Here is a 27,666-nt window from a genome sequence, read left to right on the forward strand (position 1 = left end):
CAACCTCCACTTCCTGGGTTCAAGAGATTCTGACTCACCCTCCCGAGTAGCTGGGATTACAGTTGTGCGCCACCATGCCCCACTAATTTTTCTATTTTTAGTAGAGATGGGGTTTCACCATGTTGGCCAGGCTAGTCTTGAACTCCTGGCTTCAAATAATCCGCCCGCCTCAGCCTCCCAAGGTGCTGGGATTACAGGGGTACGCCACTGTGCCTGGCCAGAAGTTTTAAATCTTGAAGTGTAAGCTATTTAAAACTCTCCTAACAAAGATGCAGCCTCTGATGATTTGACACAAATCAACTGCAGTATTAGTTCAAACAGTGAAAGTTTTTTCATTCCTTCAGATCGGGTCACATTAGTCATCTGATGGACACGTGTACAAATGTATCTACAAATATATAAATATACATACATACAGAATTTGTACCCAATAATGCAAGTTAAGAGTTCTATTTATGCCAGCCACAGAATAATATGGGGGTTTTATTTGTTCCTCTAAAATTTATATTGTTACACAGCTGTCAGACTAATACTAAGTCAACATCCTCTACTTTTTCATAGACACCCAGCATCAGTGCAATAATTTGACAACAAAGTTAGCAAGTCACCGTGGAGTTTACTGATTTATCCAGAAAGCAATGAATCTTTCATACTTAAAATCCAAAATAAACTACCAATAAGCATTTGGAATTCGTAAGTTTCCTCTCAAAATTTCGTTGTGAATTTCTTATAGTAATACTTTCAGTAAAGTAAGACAGATATCATGGAAAAAAAGTAAAGTAAGTGTGACTTCAAGAAAAATGAAATCACAAATATGAGCCAGGAAAGAATTTAACATGGAGAAAGAATAAAATCAAATTTCCCTCAATATAAGGCCTAAACCCTATTCACTCTTCTGTTTTCTTTACACAAATCCATATTTATTGCTGCTGTTTGTGATTTTCAAATATATTTGCCTGACTTGAGAATAATTTTCCAAAGGTGTTATATATTAATCTTGTACTCATTTCAAGAACTGTTTAAAATTCTGGGATTAATTTCCCAAATTAGTGATTAGTCATAATAAAAAATTTTGAGAAGAGAGTTGAAGACTAAAAAAAAAAGGTATAGTTACTGAATCAGCAAAAAACATTAAAAGCAGGAAGCCATAGAGTGATTTTGGATGTCACCTAATTCCTCTTTGTTTGTGGAATGAACACAAGCAATGGAACCAGAGAAACCTGGATTTAAGCACAAGTTTTGCCACTATCACAGTGTAATGTCAGATGCTTGACCTTTATCAGTTTCAGTTTTCTCTTTTTATAAAAGAGTAGTGATATGCACCTACCTTACCCACCTAAACTACAGAGTCACTGTGAGGACACAGAAGATGCCTAGCACATAAGAGATACCCTAGAAATGGTAGGTGTATTTAACAGGTAAGAAAAGTAGGTACAGAATTAAGAGTCTTGCTCAGGCTTATATAGCTAGCTATATTTAGAACCTTGGTCTCTGGTCCCAAGATCAATAATTCTTACTGATTTCCATTAGATATGTGGTAGCTCAAGTTAAGCTAAAACACGAGACATTGCTAAAGAAGAAAAAAGTGTTACATTTTGCAAATAAGCATGTTTGTAAACTGCAACTAAATTTGATTATTCAGTTTATTGAATCATTATTTTAGGTCCATGTAACTATGCTTCTACTACATCTGGGAAATCTGAGGCAAAGGCCTGGTGATGGGGGAAAGGTGACAGAAACTGAGAGAAAATTTTAGGTTAAAAAAACAATCAATTAAGAAATAAGTCACCTAGGCCGGGCGCGGTGGCTCAAGCCTGTAATCCCAGCACTTTGGGAGGCCAAGACGGGCGGATCACAAGGTCAGGAGATCGAGACCATCCTGGCTAACACAGTGAAACCCCGTCTCTACTAAAAAATACAAAAAAACTAGCCGGGCGAGGTGGCGGGCGGCCTGTAGTCCCAGCTACTCGGGAGACTGAGGCAGGAGAATGGCGTAAACCCGGGAGGCAGAGCTTGCAGTGAGCTGAGATCCGGCCACTGCACTCCAGCCTGGGCGACAGAGCGAGACTCCGTCTCAAAAAAAAAAAAAAAAAAAGAAATAAGTCACCTCCTATGTCCCAATATCTGTGAAATGCTACCAAGGGCAAACAAAAGCATTATAATTACCTTCCTCCCACAAGATACTTAAAATCCAGGTGACAAGATAAGAAACGAGCCTGGGTGTGGTGGCTCACACCTGTAATCCCAGAGCTTTGGGAGGCTGCGGCAGGAGGATCATTTGAGGCTATGAGTTCAAGACCAGCCTGGGCAATATAGCAAGACCCCATTTCTACAAATAATGAAAAAAGATTACCTGGGCATGGTGATGTGCACCTGTAGCCCTAGCTACTTGAGAGGCTGGGGCAGGACGATCATTTGAGCCCTGGAGTTTGAGGTTGCAGTGAGCTATGATTATAGCACTCTACTCCAGCCTGGGTGATAAGGCAAGACTCTGTCTCAAAAACAAACAAACAAAAACTACCAAAAACAAAACAGAACAACAACAAAAACCACAAAAACAGGTGAGGCAGGAGAATCGCTTGAACCCGGAAGGTGGAGGTTGCAGTGAGCTGAGATCGTGCCGTTGCACTCCAGCCTGGGCAAAAAGAGCAAAACTCTGTCTCAAAAAACAAAAAAACCCCACAAAGACAAGAAACAAATAGAAAGCAATACTGGACTACATATCAATTGCCAAATTGGGTGGAGTGGGTCAGAAAATGGAGAAGTTATTTAAATAGTCTGAGAGTTCATAAATGACACGGTCTTGCTTCTGTGTTTAAAAAACAGAAGTTTGGTAAGTGTTGAGAGGGAAGAAGGAAATTATCACCTGTGGACCTGAGATGTAAATGGAAATATGACTATTATTAACTTGCAGGATTAATAGCATCTATTAGACTTCTAGTCACTGGTCTTACAAGGTTCATTAGGGGATAACCCATGTGATGCTATTTCTCCTAATTGAAACATTTAATACTAGAGTTAAAATGTTATTTAACTTATTGTTAAATTTCTTCAAAATACTTCCTGTCATGGCTCATCATTCCATTTTAGGGCATTATGTGTCTTTCTGCACTAGGAGAACTTTACTGTGTGGGTGTGAAGACTGTTGACTTTTTATCTGAGTTACAAACACTGACAAACAAGGGGACTTTCTGTTTGAGCAGGCATTCAAACTAGAAATCATACATACAAGCAAGTTGTGCTCCTGAATATATGGTGTAGGGAAATAGTGAAGAAAACATTCATTGAAACTGTATATTCCCAGAAAAAGTTCATGAAAAAACAATCCAAAAAGTTACTCGGGGCAATAGGTGAGTACACAACTCACCGATTCTTACCAACACGTGGCTGAAAGAACCTCTCCTATTCAAAAAGGTATGGCTCACTAAGAAAATTTTCATCTTGTTCTACCCCAGCCCTTTCTCCCCACACCTCTACTGTCTGGCCCCCAGACTCAAAGCCTCCTTTCTAAAGAACAGACTTCAGTATAGAGCATTTGAAGTCTCAGAAACTGCTCATCATGTATAGAGCTAGGTGACTATAGAAGGGTGACTGTAAAACTAGAAGGTAAGTGAGATTCGATAACACAATATAAGGTACAGCCCTTTTGAAAAAAGCATACATTTTATGTGCGTGCGCACTGTGTATGCTTAGAGAAAAGCCTAGAAAAATATATTAAAACATATTAAATATATAAAAATATATTAAAATGTCAGCCAACATTTGGCTGGCAGATACAGAAAGTCCAGATTCATACTTACTGAACTTTTTAAAATACAGGCATCCCTTCTCATCAAGCATCTTACTAATTTTCCAGAAGAATTCACAATGATAAGGCACAACTTGAACCAATCTTTTAAAACTCTAATTATGAATCAAAGTCTGTGAATTCAAACTGATTTCACTAATTGGAAAATATTTATTGAGTACCTATTTTGTTTTGGTGCTAGGCCAGTGAGAAACAAAAATAACACTGGGTTCTTGCTCTAGAAAGTGTGCCTCATGGTGATCTTTCATCAATTCTTTGCTTTTATGTAGCTTGCTTGCTCTTTAAGTATTCAAGTGTTTGACATGGCTGTCAAGTGAATAGGGAAGAACACAGTAATCAGGTGCCCACTACATTTTAAAAAGAGGATTCTATTCATTTTTAAAACATTAATTTACATTTTAAAGCAATTCCTATATACATATATATACTTCAACAAATTGCATTATTTGCTTTAAAAAAACATCAAGAATTCTATGACTAGTAAATACTTACATGATTTCCTACCTGTTTAGGAGATTCCAAAAGACTTTGAAGGTTCAGTAAATATTTTCAAGACAACTTAACTTGAAAAGGTATCTAATGTATACTTCTTTTATGTGCAGTGAACTGTAAGACTGATAGAAGCACTCTGCTATCTTCTCAACATTCTTCTCATAGAAATATTTTATTTACAGATTTACTTTCTTAAAATTCATTTTAGCACATGATTTAAAAAATATTTACCTATAAATACTTGAGACCTCTAAATGTTTGAAAACTAACTTTTGCCAGGCATGGTGGCTCACGCCTGTAATCTCAGCATTCTGGGAGGCCGAGGCAGGTGGACCACTTGAGGTCAGGAGTTTGAGACCATCCTGGCCAACACAGTAAAACCCCGACTCTACTAAAAATACAAAACTTAGCCAGGTATGGTGGTGCACACCTGTAATCCCAGCTACTCGGGAGGCTGAAGCAGGAGAATTGCTTGAACTCGGGAGGTGGAGGTTGCAGTGAGCCGAGATTGCACCACTGCAATCCAGCCTGGGCGACAGAGCTAGACTCCATCTCAAAAAAAAGAACAGAACTGAACAGAAAAAAAGAAAAAAGAAAAAAAAGAAAAGGACAAGAAAAGAAAAAAGAAAGTTTGTCACATTTAATATATGATTCTAAAAACTCCTTTATGTGGAATGAATATCGTTAGTTTCCCACCAGTTGCATGAAGGCAGAGTATGTAATGATGGAATGATGCCTACTAAACAAATATGAATTATAACTAAAATTAGGAACTGCTCTGGATCGGAACAAGTGCATATAGCTGTGGTCTGTTAAGAACTGCGACATGGTAAACTGAGATCACTTTTTAAAGCTAAATCTTAGGTTCCTTAAAATCTAAGTTTATGACTTGATGTATGTTCATAATTACACAATATGAAAAAATTCTATGAGGAATAGTCTAAATCTACCAAAAGAATATAAATTCAAAGCTAGCAAAAGGATGCTGAACTTTAGTGTATTCTTAAAATTTCAATATCTTTTAGTTCATGAGATAAAGACACACACATTCCTTTCTTCATTTTAAACCTTTGCTTTAAAGTTATTCCATCAACAGACAACACAGCATATTAAAAAAGAACTTAGGGCCGGGTGCAGTGGCTCATGCCTATAATCCCATAACTTTGGGAGGCCAAGGCACGTGGATCACAAGGTCAGGAGTTCAAGATCGGCCTGGCCAAGATGATAAAACCCCATCTCTACTAAAAATACAAAAAAAATTAGCCAGGCATGGTGGTGGGCGCCTGTAATCTCAGCTACTTGGGAGGCTGAGGCAGAGAACTGCTCAAACCCAGGAGGCAGAGGATGCAGTGAGCCGAGATCGTGCCCACTGCACTGCAGCCTGGACGACAGAGCAAAGCTCCGTCTCAAAAAAAAAAAAAAAAAACAAAAAACAACTTGGAATAGTTTTCAAGAGAAGTTAAATGAAGACATGTTAATCATCACGATCACAACATAAACAGCAAAGATTAAAATTAAGTGATATTTTCTAAGATATTTTTAGTCACCTGACTTTTATTAAACCATTGCAATAAACAGATTTTGTTAGACTAAGATGTAACTTACCCCCTACCAATCCATTTATTTCAAACACTTTAACTTTGTGAGATTCACAATATCTGTGTATTATATATAGTAGCACAGAAAAAGCTAGTGACTGAGAGCAATTCATGTGAGCCTCTAACTCCAAATTCCATTATATTATCAATCTCATCCAAATGAATCCTGAGTCATATAATGATTCTCCATTTTCTAAACAATAAAACAAGAGGAAGAAAAAATTAAGCAGAGATTCCAATGTTATATTTTTAGATCTAGATCTACCACATTTTAGAAATATTTGTCCAGGGTTACTAAAAGCCAAGCACTAAGCAAAAAAGATGCAAAAATTGAGCAAGATGTAGTATCTATCCCGAAAGCACTCCCAACTCAGGAGGGAAGGACAGGCAAGTCAATAAAAAATGACAAATCCATTTGACTAATAAGTGAAACTGTTTAATTTGTACGACAGTATGTACAACTAGAAAGAGGAAGAGATAATATTTTCAAGAAATGCACATGGCAATATTTTAAACCAAACGTATAAAGGAAAAATAAACACTAGATTTTAAACTGACCTGAATGCTCTTTCAGTGTCCACTATCAAAGATGCTGCAAACTTTATTCCAGTTTGTATAAGCAACTCCTTTTCAAAAAGATGTTTTCTTAAGAATATAATGTATACAGGGAAGGAAACTCACTATATGTCAGGCACTCTTCCTAGGTGTTTTTCTTACATTAACTCAATGAAATGGGTTAACAACTTTCTGCAGAAGGTACTATTATTGTCTCTATTTTACGGATGAGGAAAGAGGCACACAGTTTTAAGTGACCCCCAAGGTCACTTAAGGTAGATGCGATTTGAACCTAAGGAAGTCTTGGTCTTCAGTTTACAAAAAAATAAAAATAGAGTTCTCTATATACAAAGCAAGAAATACTGGCAGTTTAAACATCTCTAAGATGTTTTCTTAGCTATTTCAGTATGCAAATGTGTGATGTGCATATGAAATCCACACTAGAGCCACTGCAGACTCACAGAAAGAAGAGACAGACTATGCAGCTAATTGTGTACTGTGATACACTTTATTTCTGGGAATTCACCAGGAGCAGCTTGACGACAAGTTAATATACTACTGTCAGTGGCTCCACTTGGTTAAGAACTGCTCTCATAATCTGTGACATTAGAGTGACGCCAGGCAGTCATCAGTGGGCATACTGGAAGAAACACAAGACATGGGTTTTACTTCCTTTTCCCAAACCCTCTCAGGACTTCTGTATCTTACTCTCCTTCTCATGTCCTATGCTTTATTTTCCTAAAATAGGAAATAATGAAACAGAGCTGAAAACACAAACATCAAAGGATCTCCAATGGACTGTGCTTTCAAGAAAGCTACTAGGTTTTTTCCCCCTTACCAAAATGATTTGAACTCTATGGAAAACTGACAAAAGTTATGTATCATAACATTTACGAAAGAAACTGCTTCAAATGCTCTTTGTTGGTTACTCCAACCCAAATACACTTAACAAGGGACTATGACTTCTTCATTGAAAATTCTTTTAGTACACAGCCTTAAAATACTTGACTTACTGAGTAGTAACATATTCACAGGATTTTCCATCTGAATATATAGAGCACATGCTTTTTAATATGTGGCTATCGTTTGGGCCCTGTTTCTTAACTTCATTACATAAGGCCTTTTTAAGAGCCAATCCATCTTTAATAATTGTCCACTTGATCCATGTGTGGTTATCATTCCTAGCAGTGAACATCTGTATTGATACATATGTATCTCTGTGATTCTATCCTATACTTTATTGTCTCAAGTATCTCTACAATTATATTCTACCTAGGATACATAATTATAACAAATGCAGATTTATATGGTTATCTTAGTCTGCCACAGACACTCTCATTCATTCAATATAATAGTCATTTAGTTGCCTAACATAAGCTAAACTAAGTCTTGTGTCTGTCTCATGGCTGGAGTTCACAGCATAGTGGGCAAGATAATGAGACAAAACAAAGCAAAACTGCAACTATGGTAAATGCTGCAGTGTTCAAAGAGTGTTAAGAATGTTAAGGTTTTTCACCTAGTCTGTAGGTTCAGAGAAGGCATCTTCTCTCTGAATAAATGACTGAGCTAGGTTTGGGGCAGGGAGGGGTAACCACCTATAGCTAGAGGTAGTATGGCAGGTGTAAGATGAGGCTGAAGAAGTAGACAAGGGAGAGATTACCTAAGACCTCAAAGGATTTTGGGTTTTACCATAAGAGTAATGAAAAGCTAATGCTGGATATTAGTTAAGAAAAAGACATAATCACATGTATTTCTTGAAAAAAATCATTCAGAGTGTAATGTTGAAAATAGATAGAATGGCAGTGATTTGAGAGTAGATGTGGAGAGACTGTGTGAGGAAGTTATTCCGCAAGACCAGGCAAGAGATAATGATGGCTTTGATTAGCTAGGTAGAAACAGAGATGCATAGGAGTGGGCGGTTAAGAGACATTTAGGACATCAAACTGATAGGATGACCCACACAAATGGGTCATGCATGGCAAGTAAAAAAGAGGAAGGTATCAAAGATAACACCTATTTTCTCACTTGTGCAACTGGATAACAATGACTATGTTAGTTGGTTATTTTTGTTTTCTGGGGACCAGGGGTGATGAGGATCTTGAGATATCTTGGAGATAACCAGGTATCCAAATCTCATGCTCCAACTGGTTCTGGCCCAGAAGAAAGGTCTGGGTTGGAAATGAAAATATGTGAATTATCTGTATATAGGCTATCTCTGATTTCCCAGTGCTTGAAGCCAACACCTTGTTACAGTGTGAGCACATTAAATATGTGTCTATCTTCTCCAATAGACTGTAAGTTCTATGAGGGCAGTATTTTGATTCTGTTTTGATTCTTGTTGTATCTCAGCTCCTCACATAGTTTCTGCATAGAGTAGGGTACCAACAAAAAATATTTATATGAGATAATTAGCAACTTAAGACATACTCTGATCAACAATGGTAGAACTACAGAAATAATAGAAAATTGTTAATTTTCAACACAATTTTAAAAACACAATTTTCTTATTTTCTAAATAAGAAATGATGTAGGTGAACAATACATTTTACAGGTTTCTCATTTTATAATTATATTGTATATTGTTTATAATACTTAATATATTCCCCCCCTCAGGGAAAAGTCATAAAAGTATTTCTAGATATTTATCAGTTATACAGTCCAAATACAAATTAAATTGGAAGAAAATAACTTTGATGTGCAATAAAAATGCAACTTTACAGTTTAGAACTTCTGTACCTTTAAAATGCCCAACAGAATCTAAACTTTCACTATTAAAAGGAATACACAGTTTTAGTAATGTTTGTTAAAGTACACCACTTCCCACAGATCTCATTAAAATCATTTTATTTATTCATAGTTATTAACTTCACAGGCAATATTTTGTACCTCCATTTTACTGACAAGAAATCTGAAGCATGAGTTTCTGAGTTACCAAAAGTGTTGTAACTTATATTAGCTTTAAAAACTAAATGCAAATCAAAACCACAATGAGATACCATCCCACACCAGTTAGAATGGCGATCATTAAAACGTCAGGAAACAACAGGTGCTGGAGAGGATGTGGAGAAACAGGAATGCTTTTACACTGTTGGTAGGACTGTAAACTAGTTCAACCATTTTGGAAGACAATGTGGCGATTCCTCAAGGATCTAGAACTAGAAATACCATTTGACCCAGCAATCCCATTACTGGGTATATACACAATGGATTATAAATCATGCTACAATAAAGACACATGCAAACGTATGTTTATTGCGGCACTATTCACAATAGCAAAGACTTGGAACCAACCCAAATGTCCATCAATGATAGACTGGATTAAGAAAACGTGGCAAATGTACACCATGGAATACTATGCAGCCATGAAAAGGATGAGTTCATGTCCTTTGAAGGGACATGGATGAAGCTGGAAACCATCATTCTGAGCAAACTATCGCAAGGACAGAAAACGAAACACCGCATGTTCTCACTTATAGGTGGGAATTGAACAATGAGATCACTTGGACACAGGATGGGGAACATCACACACTGGGGCCTGTCGTGGGGTGGGGGTGTGGGGGAAGGATAGCATTAGGAGAAATACCTAATGTAAATGACAAGTTAATGGGTGCAGCAAACCAACATGGCACATGTATACATATGTAACAAACCTGCACGTTGTACACACGTACCCTAGAACTTAAAGTATTAAAAAAAAACTAGCTATACTTGTATATATTTCATATATATTATATATATTCACATTTTAATCTTTATGAAAAGAACAAGTTCTATTTCCTTTAAAATTAAATTGAATACTACCTATGTTACACGAAATTGCCTAGCTTTATTTTGCTTCAGTTGCTTTTCATTAGCATCTCCCATTGAGAGAGGATGTATCAAGAAACACTATAGTTAATAAAAAAGGGCCAAAAAGACTAAGATCCTACTAAAATACTTTAATAAAAATGACAGTTATTTTAATTATACTTCATTCACTTTGGTTTTGTGAATATGCAAAATATGCAAGAAATATTTTTAACAATAGAAACATTTCTGGGCATACCATTCACTTCTAACCTTGAATGCAGATAAAACACTCCTCGACTTAATATTCAACATAGTCAACACTAATTCAACATAGTCAACACTATACATATCGATATCTAAATCTTTAGTTTTCACTTTCTAATGAATATTCTAATATATGGAAACTGAAGAATGTTATTACCATTTTCACAAAGCATCTACACTTTTGTATATAGATGTAGACATTTTAAGTAAATATATTTAAGACTACAACAACACGAGTTGATGAACGATACCAGGTCACAGTATTAACGCTTTTAAAATTATACTAAAGAAAAAACATACTAATATAACATAAACAAGAAAAAAACTGGTAAGATTTTTTTTGGAGGAGGTATGGTTTGCCATTTATTACTTTTTTTGGTAAGAGTCGATCAATATTCTAAAAAGGTCTACAAAAAAGCTGAACAACCTCTCAAGCTCTAAATTCATGGCACTGACCTTAGACTTTCTCAGAATGATTTTTAATGCACTCTGTTATTAGTAAAACCTGTTCAAACACATGCCCCATCTGCCAGCACCCCATCTGCAAGAGAGCTTCTTATTCTTGTAGACATTACAACTTCTGCCTGCTTCCTTCTCTTCTCTACATACCAGCTGTATGGTAATGAGCATGAGCAGCTGAAAAATACTGCATGATAACAAAGCTAATATGAAAACAGCAGAACAGCACTTCCCTTCAATGAAGCAGTTGTAGCATGAACATAGCTGGTAAGCTATTAAATAGAGGTAGGGGGTTGTTAGAATTTTATTTCTATGTGTGCGGGATGCCTGTGTGTGTGGATGCATGCATGTGTGTGTGAAATATGGAATTTCTGTATAACACAGAAATAACAAGAACCAAGAGAAGCACAGGGTACTAAAGAAAGGTCTAATTTTCCAAGTACTTTTGTTAAAATTCGTGAATCAGTTCTTTAAATGTTTTAAGTCTCAATTCTTATGTAGTAATAATATATCAGGTACCATTTTGACAAGATAGTTTTCAAATTTGTTAAAAAGTATGTTCCATTTCTTAATTACCAAATTTGGGGGCTTCAGTAGGAAAATGGTGCCAGGACTTAAAATTATAATGGAAACTATATACTAGACATTTTAGCAGCTAACATAATATGTAAATCAATAAAACATATTTTTAATTCTTATATAGCGACTTTTAAAATTCCAATTTAATGACATTTGAAACCAACACATTTACTCTGAACATCTGAGAATCTCCAAACAAAATACCAAGATGTCACATATAATTTTCTTCATGTAGGGAGACATAATGGGGTTAATTTTTACATATATGATAGTCACACTGAATGAATCTACATAATGTAAGTAGAACCAAATCACATTAACTTTTTATGTGCAGCATCTTTCCACTTAGAGAAGATTAAAAGTCACTCAGGAAACTGTTTAAGAAAAATTACTCAAAATTTGCGCCATGCATCTTCTTTCACTACTCGAAGAAACTAAAAATGAAAAAAATACTCAAAATCTCTATCATAAGTACTATTACATCAGGAGAATTAATTGTAATTTTTACCAACACATCTAAAAATGTCTTATGAGGGCTTCATAATAGTTACAGAACTCTTGTACATAACCATGCCTTCCATGGGTTATTTCATTTTATCCTTACAAGAACCCTCTGTAAAAGGTACTATTATTAGCTCCATTTCACAGATGAGGCTTAGTAAGTGGTAGAACAAAGAACTTAAACCCAGGTCCAACTGACTCTACAGTCCATGCTCTTAGGCACTCTGCTTTTCTGATATGAACTCCACGAGGGTGATGGCTTGGATGTTTTGTTCACTGTTGTACTCTAAATGCCTAAAGCAGTCCGTGGTTCATAGGAGGTGTTGAATAAAGTGAATACATACATGGAAGAGATAACTGCTCAGTTGTCTTCTTTTAAATATTAAGTTGGGGGAAAGGTTACTATATTTTGTAATACAGTTTGTAATAACCTTAACCATTTTGATACTGAAAAAAAGATGTGCCAATTAAAGAATCTTAAAAATAAGACTGTTAATCTCAGTTTTGTTCACTTGTCATATTGAAAAATTATGACTATAAATTCTCATTAACATTCATTTTGAAAGAATGACACAGAGTAAGAGCAAAACTGCACTGATCTTGGTATTTTCAGATTTTTATGAATTCATTTATTCTCATTTTTATTGTCAGACAATAAAAATGCATTTTTCCTTTTAACTAAACATATTCCTTGACTTCATATATAAATCAGGGCCAAGAGCTTTCATAATATAAGAGATTTTGTGTAATACACGTAAGAACACGAACTGAAAGAATAGTTCCAACTTAATGAAGTAGTACTAACCATTCTTTAAAAAAGCAAGATATAGTTATGTTATCTTACAGAAGAACAAACTTCTAACAGTAACACAGATTTTTAAAACTCACAAATTCAGACAAGATTTACAAAAACAGTACTATACTGCCCCTACATGTTCATATTAGTAGCAACAATGACATTTTAAAATCTAAAGTGATAATGTAGAGATTTCTATGGATTACTGAAAAGCTGTTTAAGCTGAAATTGTTCCCAAGTGAACTACATGAAATCACCCACACATAAAAATGTAATTAAATAGCTCATAAGTTTCAATTTTCATGTTCAAGACTAGCAAAGGAGAAGAAATTTAAGAAAATTCCATTCAACATTACCATAAATTTTCTCAAGTCCTCAAAACAGATTTTCCCATCATTATATGAGGATACCATAAAATAATCATAAACAAATGGCTAATTAGCCATGTGCTTTTGGGATAAATATTTAACCTTTTCTGTCTTTTTTATGTGTGGGGTGGGAAGTGCTACATTTACTTGAGGAAGAAAGTTCAACTTAAAAGTCTTGATTTAGTTGTGAGTAAATTCCTAAAGAATGCATACATGGAATTCCACCATAAAATTAATGTTTCAAGTTAATTATATCAAAATCTTACATGTATAGTGAATCACTGCAATGTTTTTAGCATTATCTACATTTGGAGTTGCGACACTCAATGGCCACTTTCAACTATTCTCTCTCTCAAAGAAAAACAAATATGCAAATAATGCCAATGTAGTAAGATGTACGTTTGAGAAATGATGGCTCTCCTAAGAAGAAAAGCCTGCTATTTTGTGGTTCGATAGCTCTGAAAAATATTCAGTATAGAAAAACAGAATTACAAAACCAGTATTAATATTTGAGAAAGACTCACTGCTTCCCCCATTCCTAAATTGCAATGAAGTTTATAAATATATAAACATAAGACACTATCGGCCGGGCGCGGTGGCTCAAGCCTGTAATCCCAGCACTTTGGGAGGCCGAGACGGGCGGATCACGAGGTCAGGAGTTCGAGACCATCCTGGCTAACACGGTGAAACCCCGTCTCTACTAAAAAATACAAAAAACTAGCCGGGCGAGGTGGCAGGCGCCTGTAGTCCCGGCTACTCGGGAGGCTGAGGCAGGAGAATGGCGTAAAAACCCGGGAGGCAGAGCTTGCAGTGAGCTGAGATCCGGCCACTGCACTCCAGCCTGGGCGACACAGCGAGACTCCGTCTCAAAAAAAAAAAAAAGACACTATCAAAGTCACAAAAGAAAACTTTATTAATCTAAGATATTGACTTTAAAAAACCCTACTTTAATAATTTTACCCTTGATATTTTAGGAATAAAATAGTATACATATAAATAAGAGATATGCTGCATCAACAGGTAGTTGTGAAAGGAAATAACTGAATTGAAACTGCTAACATTTAGAATGTCATTTACCAAAAATGCTGGGCCTTTCCACTACTATTTCTATAGTAAAATTAACATCATATTAAAAAATTTTAAATTATATCTACCGTTATTTTTACCAAAATATAACAAATATAACACAAATATATATACCATAAATTTTATCTACCATTACATAACTAATTTATATGTGAGATACATGTTAGTTTATGCAAACTTCCATAGTGGCACGGAAAAAGGCAAGAAGTCTAATTCTGATCCAGGAATAATTCAGAAAGAAATCACTAGGCTGTGCTTGATAGAATTATTAAAAACACCAAAAGAAAATTGTTTTGCAAAAATATTTAAAAAAGGAGTTAAATGGAATCCTATTTATCCTTTCAGAGCATCAAAATAATATTTTGTTTGTAATAGATACTATCTAACAGTATTTGAAAACTGGCAGATTATATATTTCAATAAGGCCACTAACATAATTCTATCAAATCAGGTAAATTGTATGTACATGTATGTAGTTATATATACATATGAAAAAACTATAATACAAATTATGACCAAATGATTTAGGAATTAAAAGTGTATAATTTAATAAAGGAGCCTGATGCACACTATATGTTGGCACAAACTGTCTTATGCCTTGGAGGACTTCTCAGGACCACTAAAACATTGAAAGGACTTTTTTTCCCATTTTGTTCACTAATGTATCCCAAGTGCCTAGAACTGGGCCTGGCTATTAGTAGATGCTTATTTGTTGAATAAATTAATTAAGCTATGTTCATCTAATTTTGATATGTGACCATGAAATGTGGATGATGAGACAAGTCTGTAAGAGACATGAAGGCGTTTGTGGATTACTTAAGAGAAAGGTGTGCTGTCTTATTCATCTTTGTAACAGTAGCAACACACACAGTATGCATACTAAATATCAGCAGATTAAAATTAATTTTGTGGTGTTAATTTCCCATGAAAGTACTGGGACAATTAAAAAAAATGTGGTTGAGGTTCTCTACCCTCATTTAAAGAATAAGTCTATTAGCATGAGCTGTATTTTAATCACTGAAGAAAAGTAATATAAAAGCTCCAAACTATCATTGTATTATGTGGTTATAATAGCCTATAATTAGGTTAATAAACTTTAGGTACTCATCTATATATGTATGTTTTAAAATATTTAATATACATGTACTCAGAGACTTAAGATAAAGCTCAGACTACTGTAACATTTCAAAGTGTGTTCCGTTTTTTATGAGTGGGTGACAGTTGTAAAACTCTAAGGTCTCTGGATTTAGTTCCATGCTTTTGGAGACAGCTGTGTTCCTAAATTCAGAATATTCTGAATTGTAGAAAGGTAACAGAGTGCATATACTGTTTATTACAGAACACTTCCAGTATATCACACATTAATATTTCTCCAGCAAAATATATGAATATTTAGATAGATAATAAAGGTGATTGTTTTATGTTAGTTTGGGTTAGGTTTTGCTACCTTTATTTTTAAATTTCTAGTTTTCAGAGCATGCTGGATTTCTACTTTGCAGACAAAGGACTGTGGACTTATTTCACACTTGTTTACCTTGCCAGGAGCTTAGTTCCAAGTTTATTTTTAGCATATTTTTCATCTGTCTTCTATATTACAAGCCTTAACATTAAGTTAGTTTCTGTAAAACATAACTTAGTTTAAATTTACAAATTTAAATAGCCTTGCCCTTTGATGTCAAAATTATACAAATCGTTACCTAATTAAAAATTTGTTACATAAAAGACAAATTCATAGGAATTGTTTCCATAGTGTAATTACAGATTTACAAATCATGTGCTAAGTCGCTTTGTACTCATATCTGTCAACTCAGGCACAACCCAATACTAAAACATCATCTGATGACAAAAACATATAGAAGGCAGTATTATCAGTAATTAGATATTGAGAACATCATAAATTGTTGGGAAAGGTGAGAATTATACATTTAAAATTCCAAGATTATATGGCAAAAGTTAACCCTTAAAACATATGGACACTAAGGGGCTGTTCAACAAATCCCTACTCCAGATCCGTATACTGCAGTGGCTGTGATGCTGGAATAAGATTGCTTGAATTAGTGTCCCAGCCACATTACTTACCAGCTAAGGGGCAAGAACCTTCCTCGGCCTGAGATTCCTTATGTGTAACAGGTATAATACAACATACTCCACAGGGTGATTTTAAGGATTAAATGAGTTTATGTATAGAAAGTAACTAGATTAGTGCCTCTTCTACATACCAAATCAGACTCTATTTTATTACCCTATTTTATTGTCATCAAAATATTAACAGTAGTATTTACTTTCTGTCTCCCTAAACTAGAATCTAAGCTCCATGAGGGCATGGCCTTTGTCTGTCAAGTTCACTGTTATATCTCCAGGTTCTAGGAAAGTTCTCCACTCTAGGTGCTCAACACATATTTTTTTAGCTGACATTAACATTAATAAATTGATGACAAATGTGATTTGCAGCAGTATAATTAATATGAAAAAACATAAGTCATGATCCCAAGCAATGATACAAGTTCCCTCTATCAATCCTCTGATCACCTACTTAGCAAACATCTTCATGTTTTAATTCAAGGTTACTGTGAAGCCCTTCCTGAACCACTCATATTGAGCTCTGGGTGCCTCCTCATACCCCCACAGTACTTTGTATGTAGGTCCATTTAAGCAATTATTATTTTGTACTATAATGGTTTGTTTCTAGTTTTATCACTGTGACTTCATTTGTGCATGGGCATGGGGGATCATCATCTTATTTATAGCCGGTGGCTGGCACAACACAGAGAATGCAAAGAAAACTGACAATTATATTGCTTACTCATGTTGATGCATGATGTGTGAAACATTCTTAAAGAGAAAAAGACCAAAGGATCTGAAATAGAATGATCTGATATGTGGTAACTAACAGTAATTAATGCCTTTATTGATAAAGTAAGTAGTGACCATAAAAAACATCAAAGGATCTAGAAATGCTTATATTTTCCAAGTACCAATGGAAGATATATGCAAGGAAGAGAAGCTTAGAAAGCCACATTTTAGTTTCCTCACTCAAACAAACAAACAAACAAAAACAAAATAAAAAAACCCCCACCACAAAACAGGTACCCTATCAAATTCCCTCTCTAAATTTGTTCATACCACCACCCCTATTCTTTCTTCTCTTCAAAGTACTATATTTTTTTCTCTATTTTAGCATTTTCTGATATTTAGGAGCTAATCTAGACTGCCAAAAGTACCACCTGAATGACTATACTGTGTGTGTTTCTTTTTCATTTTCAAAATTAGTAAGCAGTAATTACTTTTAAAATTAAGTGTCAAACTGTATCTGAGTTTCGTTAAATTTAGAAAATGAAATATTCAAAATCACAGCTGCACAGTCATTTAAAAACATTTAGTAAACAAAAACATGCCACATTCTTACAGCACAAAAATTCCTTAAAGACTTTTCCAAGTTTAACAGACACTTCAATGAATCAGCCATACAAATATTTATACTAACTTTCTCCTAAATATCTCTGGAAGCATAAAAAGGTATTAAAAATAACCTCCGAATTGTAAGAGTTTATAACCTAACCAACGAGGTATCTATACTAAGTTGTCATATAACATCATTGAGCAGCCCATATAGTATGCCTAGGGACCAAAGATAACAGCAATAATTGCAATATGTTTCATTTAATGGATGAGGACAACAGTGGATGAAATCAGTGCCAGAAGGGAGGTTTCAAGAGAGAGGTAAGCTGGACCATGAAGTCATGGAAAGGATATAGAAAAACAGAGGCATAAATGTAACCAGTAGATACCAAATAGACTACTTGCAGGAGAGGAGGGGATGATGCTGGCTTTTAAAAGGTTTTACATTTCTGTATGTTAAGGAGGTATCAATATATTTTTACTTGGCTAAGAGTTCTATGAAAGTGATGTTGAGTTTCATGAAATCCCTTTTAGTCATCAAGGCATTTTAGAAGAGGAGACTTGCTACAACTATTTTAAATGAGAATTAATCATAGCTAGACTAGAATTTTGTTTTGTTTTGTTTTTAAGGCAAACCAGGATTGGGGCTAAATGACAAAGCTATGACAGAAATGTAATGCTAAGTAACAGTGCTATATGAAACAGGCAAGTATTTCTGGCAGCTGCTCCTGCTAGCATGAGAAGTACTCTTACAGTAGAGATTATTAATAGCTATATACTTTGGGAGAGGTTGTCACTTACACTGTAAAGATACCACGCTAAAATTCAGAAATGTAAAAGTATAATCTAATGTGACAAAAACTGAGACAACCATAAGAAGACTCGCCGTATAAAAAATACGTTGAATCAATAATAAATTATCAAATCATACATGTGGGTCATCTATTTAGATAAAAACACAGATCACAGTTTTAAAACCATGAGAATAATTGAAGAAAATTACAGTTGAAAATAATATAGGTGACAAGTCTATGGCAAATATTATCTCCTATAAGAATAAAAAATATCATTACTATGAGTGACAAATAATTGTTTAATCAATTGATATATTTTCCTTATGAGGCCTTGGTGGGATTGTAAACTAGTTCAACCATTACGGAAAACAGTATGGCGATTCCTCAAGGATCTAGAACTAGATGTACCATATGACCCAGCCATCCCATTACTGGGTATATACCCAAAGGATTATAAATCATGCTGCTCTAAAGACACATGCACACGTATGTTTATTGCAGCACTATTCACAATAGCAAAGACTTGGAATCAACCCAAATGTCCATCAGTGACAGACTGGATTAAGAAAAGGTGGCACATATACACCATGGAATACTATGCAGCCATAAAAAAGGATGAGTTTGTGTCCTTTGTAGGGACATGGATGCAGCTGGAAACCATCATTCTTAGCAAACTATCACAAGAACAGAAAACCAAACACCGCATGTTCTCACTCATAGGTGGGAACTGAACAATGAGATCACTTGGACTCGGGAAGGGGGACATCACACACCGGGGCCTATCATGGGGAGGGCGTAGGGGGGAGGGATTGCATTGGGAGTTATACCTGATGTAAATGACGAGTTGATGGGTGCTGACGAGTTGATGGGTGCAGCACACCAACATGGCACAAGTATACATATGTAACAAACCTGCACGTTATGCACATGTACCCTAGAACTTAAAGTATAATAATAATAATAAATTAATTAAAAAAAGAGGCCTTAAGTAAAAGCACATATTGTTATTTTCTCAAAATGAAAATTCAGTTCATAGAAAACCTAGAAAAACAAACATGGAAGTATAATGATATAGTATCAGCTAAGTAAAGTCCACAGAACTTTGCCATAAGAATAAATGTTCTTTAAACTATAATTTGTCTTGTAACAACATTAGAAACCCCATGTTGTTTTTGAACTGATACAATTTTTTCTGAAAAAATTTAATAATATTTTTCAAGAATTTAAGGAAGTTCATACTCCTTGACCCAATAAAACTAATTCTAGAAATCTGTGTACAGTGATGTGGTTAAATTTGTGTGTAACAATGTTCAAAGCAGGTCACAATCTAAATCAACAATAGTGAAAAATATGATATATTTATATGGCAGATTATACACTTTTGAATACCTACAGCCATGGGAAAATACTAGCAGTATATTAAAAATGAATTAAGGTGACAGTTTTATTTTAAAAATGATATGCTTAAAATCCTCATTGTGGTTATTTCTGACCAGTGAGATTACTAATAATTTAGGAAACTGTAAAGACAAGTGTCTTTTCTACATTATATATTTAACATGTCTAACAGCTTTATGAAGAGAAGTAAAAGATATTAAATATTGGAGGGAAATAAAAATTCATTATATAGCCATTGAACTCAGACTTTGGAGGACATTAAATTACCAAATTTGAGAGGGTAATAATTCCCAAATTTGCTTTACCAACAGAGCTTATGATGGTCAGTGTTCTGGGTATGTACAAAATCTTCATATTAATGAAAATTTTATTGTAGAATAATTAGAGATGTTATTTTCTGAAACAAAAGCAGCACGACTGTTTACTAATCCTAGCAGACCTTGCTGAAAGGTTCTAACGAACTCAACAGTCTACTACAGGAGCATAATAGATTAAAATTACACACCCCTTGAACTAACTGAAGTTTATACATACAAAAACAACAAATTAGGTTATGTCTGAATGAGAAGACTAAAATTTTGAATGCAGGCTTGATTATTATCATGAACAACTGAACAATGAAGAAAAACCTGAACCTAACGCAGTATTGCTGAGAGGTGCTGTGTTTTTTTTTTTTTGGTCATAATTGTCAAACATACTAATTGATTAACCGATGAGAATGGTACTGCATTGTCTTTTGAGGATAGTCACCTGTTAGGTACCCTGTTCTCAGTTGCCTGACCCCGGACCCTGAAGTATCACCCCTCAGTTTACAAAAAGACACAGGACAAACATGCATACGGTCTGAATATTTCCAGTTTTTTCATGACTAAAACTGTTACATAATCTGTGGGATAACTTTATAAGTAAACAAACAAACAACAAAAAAAAACTTAAAAGAGATTACACAAAAAATTTTAAATTTATAAAGGGACCGTGCTACAAAAATTATTTGTAAGTCAATTGTTTGAAACTTTGTATTGTCTCATAGAAGCAATGTCAACAGCAATAGGCCCTCAGACTAACTCTACAAAATACTAATAGTTGAAAAGTGTTAAGTTCATAAGGAAAATAAATGTATATGTTACAGAGCATAGTAAAAGAAGAGCTAGTACCTGCAGCATTAGAGAGTCCTGAGATTAAATACCAGCATTACGAACTGCCTGGAAAACTGGGAGAGTTATTAACTTGTCTGAGCCTCAGTTTTCTCATCTACTGAATGGAGATAAAACTTACATTGTTTCATTAACATTTAAACTATTTAAGGATTAAATAAATTAAAATATAAAAAGTAGCTGAGGAGTACCTAGAATACATAGTTGGCTCTTAAAATGATGGAAATCATCAATACCATTATTATACCATACATTTAGAAGATAAGTAATAAAAAGCAGTATGTTATAATTCTAGTGATTAGGCCAGGCACGGTGGCTCTACCTCTAATCCCAGCCCTCTGGGAGACCAAAGGAGGTGGATCAACTGCAGTCAGGAGTTCGAAACCAGCCTGGCCAATATGGTGAAACCCTATCTTTACTAAAAATACCAAAAAGAAAAAAAAAAAAAATTAGCTGGGCGTGGTGATAGGCACCTATAGTCCCAGCTACTCAGGAGGCTGCAGCAGGATAATCGCTTGAACCTGGAAGGAGAAGGTTGCAGTGAGCTGACATCGCACCAGCCTGGGAGACAGAGTGAGACTCTGTCTCAAAATAAAAACAAAACAAAACAAAAATAAATAAATAAATAAATAAATAAATAAATAAATAAATTTAGAGTAATTAGATACACAAAAATAAAATTCTTCCTCCCACAAACACAAAAGAATTAGAGAAAATGAGTCTTATAAAGGAAAGTAATGGCTTAAAGCTCCAGAACCCCATTCTAAAAACTCACCATAAAATGAAACTTACACATAAGCAAAAAGCTGTATGCAAAAGAAAATTAGTTTACTACAATACTGTTGTAACAGTAAAAACCTGTTTTTCACTGTTTTTATAAATAACATTTTATTAAAACACAGTCCTGCATATTTGTTTAAGTACTGTCTGTGGCTGCTTTCATGATAGAAAGGCAGAGAGAGCTGAGTGCAACAGAGGCCAACTACACAGTCCACAAAGCCTAAAACATTTACTGGCCCTTTGCAGAAAAAGCATATGGACTCCTGATTTAAGATGACGATACAAAAGACGTGACTGTAATACTTTTTCAAATGACACACAAATATTCTACTTTTATTTCTATTTTTATTTTAAAGAAAAATAATTTTAAGTATGGTATTTGGAATATAATTTGATATAGAATATAATCACTATGAAATTGTTTTCAACTACTGGAAACATCAGTTGTTTATCTCACTACTTCCTGAGTTCCTGGGTCTCAGATGCATAAATCCTTGTCCTTTATGTGCGCACCACCCTTTCCACCAAAGCTCTAGCCCATTCTCTCTTGTGTTGCTGCTGCCTATGCTACACAAACTCAAGAATATATGAGGCCCTCTAAATACAGTATTTGTCTGTAAACCAGCACAGTCAAACCTGATATATTTAAGTCCCAAGTAAACCAACAATTGCATGTCATTTGGAAATATCTACTAAAATAGTAACACTGAAGAATAATTTTAAGAGAGTATTCTAAATGCTTGAAAGTGCTCCAAACAAACAAAAAAAAAATGAGTCAAGAGATGAAATTTACACATTAAAAGTCTATTTTCTTTCAACATACAATCATTATGCCGGGCATGGTGGCTCATGCCTGTAGTCCCAGCACTTGGGAGGCTGAGGCGAGCAGATAAAACGTTTGAGTCCAGGAGTTCAAGACCAGCCTAGGCAACATGGTGAAACCCCATCTCTACAAAAATACAAAAATTAGCCAGGTGCAGTGGCGTGTGCCTGTAGTCCCAGCTGCTTGGGAGGCTGAGGTGGGAGGATCTCTTACGCCCAGGAGGTGAAGGCTGCAGTGAGCCGAGATGGTGCCACTACACTCCAGCCTGGGAGACAGAGTGAGACACTGTCTTGCAAAAAGCAAAACAAAAAACCATGCAATTATTAGACTAAGATACATCTTAATATAATTTCTCTTATTACTAGAAAGAAAAAAATGTTGCTAGGTAAGCTATCTAGTGCCATCAAGATGTATCCTTATTTCATATATGCTTACAATGTGAAAAAATAATGCATCTTAGGATTTAAGAAATATAACATTACTATAATTAGGAATTCTAATTTCAAATAAAAAAGTTATTTTTCTATAACCTATAAAATAACTAGTTATTTTAAATATCTTTACCTAGTTAATTTATAGGTTAAATTATTTTTTTTCCTGTAAAACTTCTCTTCCCTTAAAAGACAACCAAGCCTTTTTTTAGTTAAAAATTATATTCCCAAATTTTTCTGATACTAAGAAATACCCGCAGAACTTATTTTTAGTAAGTATTGAATTGATACTTATGACCAGGAAAATCTGAGAAAACATGAACAAATTATGAGTTTTAAGACTAAAAACATTTTTTCTTTCTCTCTGCTAATTTTAGCTTTTATTCAGAGGCAAGGTCTCTGTCACCCAAGCTGGAGTGCAGTGGCGCCATCACAGCTCACTGCAACCTCGAACTCCTGGGTTCAAGAAATCCTCCAACCTTGGCCTCCCAAAGTGTTGGGATTACAGGCGTGACCCACCATGCCTGGCCTAAAAATATTTTCATTTGAAGGTAAACGATTAATAGCTAGGTTGCTATTTATTTACTGTTGTTAGTATTAAATCCAATGCTTATAAATTATCTCAAATGAGCAACTAGAATAATTTATATAATACATTAACTACCAGTACTAATATTACACTTAATAGTAAGGTAAATTAATTTCCTGAAAATATTTGAAGAGATATAAATTGAAGTTATAGTTATTACTATCTTAAAACTTTTTCCACTATTTTCAAACTTTTTTTTATTTTGTGCAAAATATTAACTGTGCAAACATTAACTTGATTCAGTATCTATGATGACTGGAAGGAGAATACCATGCTTTCAAATCCTAATAGATCAAGACTGCATATAGTCTCACAAGCAGTAACTACAGATTACATTCAGCTCACGACTTGAAAAAAAGTGGTCTGCAAAATACAGAAGAGTGTTTGCTTTGTGTGCTTTGCTGTCAATGTGTATAGCAATCTGCTTGAAAGAAAGTAAAACTACCCAACGTAAAAGTCATACAATATGTCAGTTACAAAATATTATTAATTATAACATATTAAAAATATCTTTAAAATTTCTAATAAAGAAAAATGTGAAAGTAACAAAGAAAATGTAAATCAACTAACCATTTGCAAAAAGGAAAGAAAGGATATAATTTCGCAATCCCTCTAATATTTCTAGTAGTCAGAGTCAATGAGTTATGCAATAGTAAATTATTGGCAGGCAGGCTAAACTTCAATGTGTTCATTTTGTTTTTTAAATATCTTCTAAAAATTTTTTAGTACGAATTTCATTTTTAATATTTAGTTTTATTCTGCAATTATAACTGCAAGGCTGTAACTATAATTTAACATAACACAGTAACCTAGAAAAGTCAAATTAAATAGTGACCCCAGAAAGCCCTCAGGGAAGCCTTACAGTTCTCTATTAATTTATCTTACAGAATCTTCTCCTATGCCTTTTAAACTTAATGTCTATGTTAGAAGACAAAGATAGGAAATATATACTGTAACATAATGAGGTAATCTCCCATATGTATTTAAGTTTATTAAAAATATTCCATAAAAAGAAAATTACCTTGATTAACATCTTAACCCTTTAATTTTAAAAAGCCCTACACTTCTTTTTCTCAATTTTTAAATTTATTTTATTGGTATTTTGTTTTACAGAGCTATAAGATAATAAATTAGTCTATTAGTGACTTTAAAGCTATTAGAGGCCTCTGTAAAATGCTCAAATCAGAGCAGTGACCTCATTCAGAAGAAGCCATTAAAATGATAAGGTGAAAGCAGACAAAATAAAAGAAACACTTTCTTAAAACAGTAAAGTACAAAAGAAACAAGAGGGTGCTGGGGATATTTGTATTCTGTTTTCGATGTTTAAATTGTATTACATTTTAACCTCATGCAAAAGTTTTCCAACATGGCTGCCACTTGTTTGGAGTAGAAGTGGAAACTACTCAAAAAGAACTAAGCTAATTAGAAAATGTGTTTTTATGAAGGTTAAGTTCCAGCAAATAGAAGATTCTCTTTATTAAGGAGGAAAAATATTCTTCCAGTGTTATGGATTATTCTATTTAATAGAATATTTCCCTTTAGCTAAAAGAAAAAGTACAATACAATTATGTATCGATTAAAAACAAAATAAAACTTTAAGGAATGCACAAAAAGATAGAACCCTAACAGTGTTGATATACACAAATACAGTCATTTAATCCCAAGCAGTGGTTTGTTTGTTTGTTTCAGGCTAATAAACGTATGTTAGATCTAAAAATATATTACTCTAATAAATAATATGAAACTGGCAATTTCAATTAACTCAGGAAATACAAAAAATTGCTCATGTTAATAGGGTTAAAACTTGTTGTACGGGGGAGAGGAGTACGTAATCCTGAGAAACATCCAATAGACCATACAAGTTCTACAAAATGTTTGTGAGTTCAGGATTGTCTATATATAAACCATATCGTGACTGCCACACAATAGCATGCTATTTTTATTTTATATAACAGCAAAAAGTAGTGTTCCTATTAAGTTCAAATGTAAGGAATAGCAATTAAAAAAAATACAGCTTAAGAGGCCAAAGAAGCCTAAGGATTTGGAATACCTTTTAACGAATGAAATTTCAGCTATATTTCCCATGTATAAGGAGAATACCATCAACTTTTTGCCTTTCATGCAAAAATAAAAACTACAAATTTATAGTGTTAATATTTGTCAACGTATTTCAAAATATACCTTTTACATTTACTAATTTTAGATAAATCTGCATGATTCTAATTTCATGAAAAATAAATGAGACAAAAAGGTGAACTGGGTAACCCTATCTTCTAGGATCTATATCATATTATAAAACTATCACTTATATAAGTGTTTACTGGCTACATAATGCATTGACAGTTTTAATTTTAAATATCAATTGAAATTTGAGGCATCTCTTCACTGAAAGAGGCCAGCCAAAGTACTTCATTTAAATAAACATTCATATTTTTCAAATGTGTGAGACTTACCCGTCTTCGACAAAAAGGGAGGCCTTGGGCAATGATGCTAATGCTAAATATCTTCATCACAGTTTGATGTGGTAGAGGCTCTTTTGCACTTTTAAGATCAACAGGAACCAAGCCATGGTTTAGAGTAGCTTTTCCCGGTTTTGACATTTTAAAACTCCTCTTGGTTGACGAATACTCTCTACATGTAATACAGGCACATTACTAAGTAAAGCTCTAACCACTAAATTTAAAAAATATATATTTATTAATAGTTTTTAAAAAGGCTGAGAACCCAAGGCCTGCTGCTTTTGTCTTTCAACCTTCTCCTACCAAATGTCCTGACCTGTCTGAGGCTTGGTGAAGTGCAAACTATCCTAGAATAGCCAGGAATTATAAACTACTGAAGTGAAAGCTCCTGCTCCTGCCAGTCAAACAGCTGGTGAACCTCTCATACAAAGTCAGTAATGTGAACACAACCAAAGCAGGGCTATGCTGTAAGGTCCCTTTTAATATTTCTCCAACTAACTAACCTAATAGTGTTTCCTAGAAAGTGAAAGTAAATTTTTACTTAAAAAAATAAAAAAAAAACAAACATTGTATCCTGAGTATCTATTAAGTCTTCCTTATCCAAATGTCAGCATTAATATTTTAGGAATGTTTTGAATTGTGTTTCAAATTTAAGGATGGTGTTTACGTATGGTTAAAAAAAACCCACACATACATGTTTGTTCTACCTTAGATATATTATAATAAGCATTATTTTCAAGTGTGTGCTCTCTTTCCCTTTTCCATACACACCATTCTTTATCTCATACTCACTAGACATTAAATACTGTACACTCTGGTTCTCTAATGGCTGTTAATACACTTCAGATTAATCTTTGTACTAGAGTTTTCAATTGTCAATCTCTTTAATTCTGAAAAACTTATTAATTATACTTGAAAGTGTAACAGTCACCCAATTGATTAAAGATATGTAAAAAGTGTATTTATTTATAAAGTAATCTATGATGGGAAGTAATTATAGTAAAATGGAGAGTAACTAGCCAGTCCATTGCAAATCCCTAGTGCCTAGTTTCTCCTTCATAGTATGGTCAGATAAATCTTCCTAAAACACAGAGAGGGGATGCAGTGTGCCATTTACTCCTCAGGAACCTTCAATGGTTCTCCAAGGCCTAAGATAAAGTCTGGAGATGAAGACTCTCCTTGAAGTGGCGCCAAACTAAACTTTCCAGCATTATCTCAAATATTTCCCTAAATTAACCACTTGTGCAAGTATTAATTAATCTTTATACTATAATCCATATTTCTAATAGATAGTAGATAATAATTGTGAACTAACTGTTCACAGTGCTCAATCAACTATTCTCTCTTTCCATTCTATATTTCTTCTTCCAACAGCCAGTCAGCTCCAGTTAACTCTCCTTCCAACTTTTAACTTCCAAGCTTTTACGGAGTTTTACAGCAGGAATTTTGACGGAGACAAGAGAGGATTTGAAAGGAGAAAGTTAGAAATGGGTGATTTCTTTTTGACTTTGGAAAGATTGGCATCGCTAAATATTAAAGCAGGC

General features: G+C 34.3%; 1 protein-coding gene across 6 annotated transcripts in view; it reads right to left on the reverse strand.

Annotated features, from left to right (window-relative positions):
- The window catches only part of FBXW7 (F-box and WD repeat domain containing 7), a 210,423-nt gene that overhangs the window by 35,514 nt on the left and 147,243 nt on the right, over nt 1-27,666 (reverse strand). For 3 of the 6 annotated variants that reach the window (XM_074040623.1, XM_074040622.1, XM_074040624.1), the window contains one exon: nt 26,117-26,294. The exons of the other annotated variants lie outside the window; for them this stretch is intronic. In XM_074040623.1, coding sequence (XP_073896724.1) covers nt 26,117-26,294 — 178 coding nt within the window. The remainder of the gene's footprint in view (nt 1-26,116; nt 26,295-27,666) is intronic. 6 annotated transcript variants of the gene reach the window in all.

Source organism: Macaca fascicularis, chromosome 5 (assembly GCF_037993035.2).
Source record: "Macaca fascicularis isolate 582-1 chromosome 5, T2T-MFA8v1.1".
Classification (NCBI taxonomy): Eukaryota; Metazoa; Chordata; class Mammalia; order Primates; family Cercopithecidae; genus Macaca; species Macaca fascicularis.